General features: G+C 42.0%; 1 protein-coding gene across 1 annotated transcript; it reads right to left on the bottom strand.

Annotated features, from left to right (window-relative positions):
* Positions 1 to 2,059: 2,059 nt before the first annotated feature.
* On the bottom strand, positions 2,060 to 2,997 carry LOC125131734 (olfactory receptor 6C2-like). The gene is given in 2 exon segments (XM_047788504.1): positions 2,060 to 2,385; positions 2,388 to 2,997. Coding segments are annotated over 2 exon segments (936 nt in total).
* Between the last annotated feature and the right edge of the window lie 802 nt (positions 2,998 to 3,799).

The following is a 3,799-nucleotide window of genomic DNA, read 5'->3' as shown; positions in this document are numbered from 1 at the left end:
ACTGAGAATTTGGGGTTAGTAGATGCAAACATTTAGAATGGATAAGCAATGAAGTCCTACTGTATTACACAGGGAACTATATCCCATCTCTTGTGATGGAACATGATGGAAGATAATATGAGAAGAAATTGTGTAAATACATGTATGACTGGATCACTTTGCTGTAGAGCAGAAATTGGCACAACATTTTAAATCAGCTGTAATAAAAAAGACACTAAAAATGTTTGTTGTCCAGGGAGTTCCCAGCGTGGCTCAGTGGTTAACGAACCCGACTAGTATCCATGAGGACACGGGTTTGATCCCTGGCGCCTCTCAGTGGGTTAAGGATCCAGCATTGCCATAAGCTGTGGTGTAGGTCACAGATGTGGGCTTTGATCCTGCATTGCTGTGGCTTGGCAGAGGCCCACAGCTATAGCTCCGATTTGACCCCTAGCATGGGAACCTCCATATGGCACTGGTGTGTCCTGGAAAAGACATAAATAAATAAATAAATAGTTTGTTGTCCAAAAGAGGGGTAATAAATAAATAAATAAATAAATAAAAATAAATGGTTTGTTGTCCAAAAGAGGGGTAGTCAAAGGGAAGAAGTGAAAAATGGGGTCAGAAGTGATAGTTGGGTAAATCAGTAAGTTGTTCAGACAATTTTTGAAGAATACTATGAAAGAAGATGAATTATTAAGGTTCACTGAATAATTAATGGTGAAATATCCATTGTAGGGTGTGAGAATGTCACTTTAGCTACACCTGCCCATCTTGAAATGCTCATTCAGATTGATTCAATTTGTTTTAGCCTGGAAGACTGTGAGTGGTAAATATCTGTGCAGGGGGCTAAGTTTAGTCTCTCAGTTACGTTTCTGGAATCTAAAAGAGATTGGCTGAGGGACCAACATCCACTCGCACAAACCCTTGAGGATATCTTGAACATATTTCTTCTGACCAAGTTACATACTTCACTGCTACTAGTGATCATAAAGTGTTGAGAAAACCAGTATTGCATAGATGTGTTATATTCTACAATGTCTTCATTGCAAGTGGACTCATTGAAAATTGGAAGGGGCAGTTTAAACACTGGTTCTTCAGAAGGAGTGGTTGGCAAATGTTGAAAGGGTTGAATTTTATTTAAATAATCACCTCCTCACAATAAAATGAGAGGAAGTAATACAGGTACTTCCTGGAATGTTTTATAGGACCAGAAGATGTGGAAGAAGGTGGGAGTATTTCCTCTTCATTTAGTGTATATTGTCTTCAATATTATTTTTCCTCATATGGTTTGTCAGGTCAGATTTGAATTTATGCATGTCCAGGGAGGAGAATGCCAAGGGTCAAGCCATAGTGTCCACATCATTAAATTTAACAGCATATACTTGTAGTGATACTTCAGGTGGGTCACAGTTTCGCCCATGCAGCCAAACTAGAACTGGCTGTGAATATGGCCCCCTTACTAAGTGGCAGGAACACTTCTGTGACACGTTACCTGTTGAATCCTATGACAACTCCCTGCAGGTGGGGCAGAGGAGAAGCATCACCAAGCTTGCTGTGACTGCCCATCCTTTGGGTGAAACCTACAGCTAGGATGGGGAAAACCAGACTCATTCATCATCACTGTGAGCTCACAAGGTCATTTAAATGTGAGCATCTGGCAGGTAGGTGAGGAAACGTGGAGAGTGGACCACATATTGGGTGTTCCGATGCGGGCAGGTCTGGAAATGGTGAGCATCACTTCCACACCCCTTCTGTGAGCTACGACATAGGCAGCATAGCCACACCTAACAGGATGGCAGAGAAATGTGGTCCGCTGTGGTTCCAGGGATAACAGCCAAGAGGATTGGCAAACAGCAATTTCTGCCAGAGAGTGAGAGTTAACATCATCATCCAGAGTTTAGTTTTAATGAAGAGTAAACAGTGGAATAAAGTTCACAGTAAGTGAGTTTAAACAGAAGAGATCATGTCATTATGACTGGAGAATAAATGATATAAGATAATGAATAGTATCAGAAACTTCAAGTTTTTGTGCCTCTCCATCCTTCCTTTGATTTGGATTCATTGACTCGGTTTCCCTTTACATCTTTGAGAGGAGTGCACTTTTTTTAATCAAGTCAAGAAAAGCTTGCTTCGCTTGCTTGTTTCTCAGTGTGTAAATAAATGGATTCAGCATTGGTGAAATAGAAGTCATGAGGAGTGAAATTCCTTTATTAATAGCTACCTCGTCCTTGGCTGAGGGTTTGACATAGATGAAGATGCAGCTTCCATAAGAAATGGAAACCACAATCATGTGGGAAGAACAGGTGGAGAAGGCCTTCTTCCTTTGCTGGGCAGAGGGAAACCTTAGAATGGCCTTGACGATGTAAATGTAGGAAAGAACTACACGCACGAGGGTGATGATGGCCTCAGCACAGCACATGCTATAACCATCTGTTCTGTCCCCCGTGTGTCTGAGCAAGAGACCTTCAGGAGAGGAGAAGCGTCACAGCAAAAGTGATCGATGACATTCGAGTCACAGAATTCCAGGCCCAAACCCAGACTCACTGGTGGGAGTGTGATCATTAGTGCTGCTGCCCAGCAGAAGAGGATGAAGTTCTTGCAGACTCTGTTGCTCATGATGGCCGTGTAATGCAGGGGTTTGCAGATGGCCACGTAGCGGTCATAGGACATGGTGGCCAGGAGGAAGAATTCTGTCACTGCAAAGAGGTCTGTAAACAGCAGTTGACTGGCACAATCATTGTAGGTGATGGACTTGTCCCCAGAGGATATGCTGTACAAGAATCTGGGAACACAAGCAGTTGTGAATGAAATCTCTAAGAAGGAGAAATTTTGGAGGAAAAGATACATAGGTGTTTTAAGGTGAGAATCGATCAGAGTGAGGGTGATGATGGTTAGGTTTCCAGATAGACTCAACGTGTAGGAAAGAAAGAGAAAAATGAACAGCAGAATTTTCAGTGGAATGTCATCTGTCAGCCCCAGCAGGATGAAGCTTGTTACTGTGGTTTGGTTTTTCATCCTTGCTGATTGTCTTGCCCAATCTGCTTGAAACAAAATATGGAAGACTTCATAAGAGAAACTCCAGAGTCCTGGCCATTTGTAACCTCAAGAGAAGTGAATCTGAGAGTGATTCCTATACAGTTGGTTAGTGGAGAAGCAAGCACAGAGCAGATGACATTGTTTCATCACCTCTTTGGGATGAAGACAGATCACAAAGAGGTGATTTTTCTTTTGTTTTTGGCCCTACCTGTGGCATGTAGAAGTCCCCGGGGCCAGGGATTGAACTTGTGCCACGGGAGTGAAAACGCTGGATCCTTTACCCACTAGGCTACCAAGGAACTCCTGACTATTCATTTTGAAATCCTGTTATTTCATACTGTTTGTTCAAATGAACCTACAACTTAGCTATGATTAGTGTCAGTTCAACATGTCACCTTATTAATATCAATGAAGGAAGTCTCTTTTAATAAGTTGATTCAAAAAATCTGCTTTACTCTAACTTCCTTTCTTCAGATCTTCTTCTAGCAGAAAAGTAACTCCTCCTCCCTGCCCCCCCCCCAAAAACCTCTGACAATGGTCTTCCTTAAAAAATGAACCAACGCTAAAGTTTATATGTGGGTTTATTATTAAACTGGCCGTGAATCTTATCAGGTAGTTTATCCTATTTCCACATATTCAGTCCAACTTTTCAGAGATGTGTCTAAGGCATTTTTACTGATGTATTTTCATAAAGATTCACTTAAATGTGTCACATTCCAGGAAGTTCCTGTGTGGCTCAGTGGGTTAGGGATCCAGCATTGCCGCAGCTGTGGGGCAGGTT

This window comes from Phacochoerus africanus, chromosome 7 (assembly GCF_016906955.1).
Source record: "Phacochoerus africanus isolate WHEZ1 chromosome 7, ROS_Pafr_v1, whole genome shotgun sequence".
NCBI lineage: Eukaryota > Metazoa > Chordata > Mammalia > Artiodactyla > Suidae > Phacochoerus > Phacochoerus africanus.
Note: the sequence above shows the minus strand (reverse complement) of the source record. Positions and strands in the feature narration are given on the sequence as shown.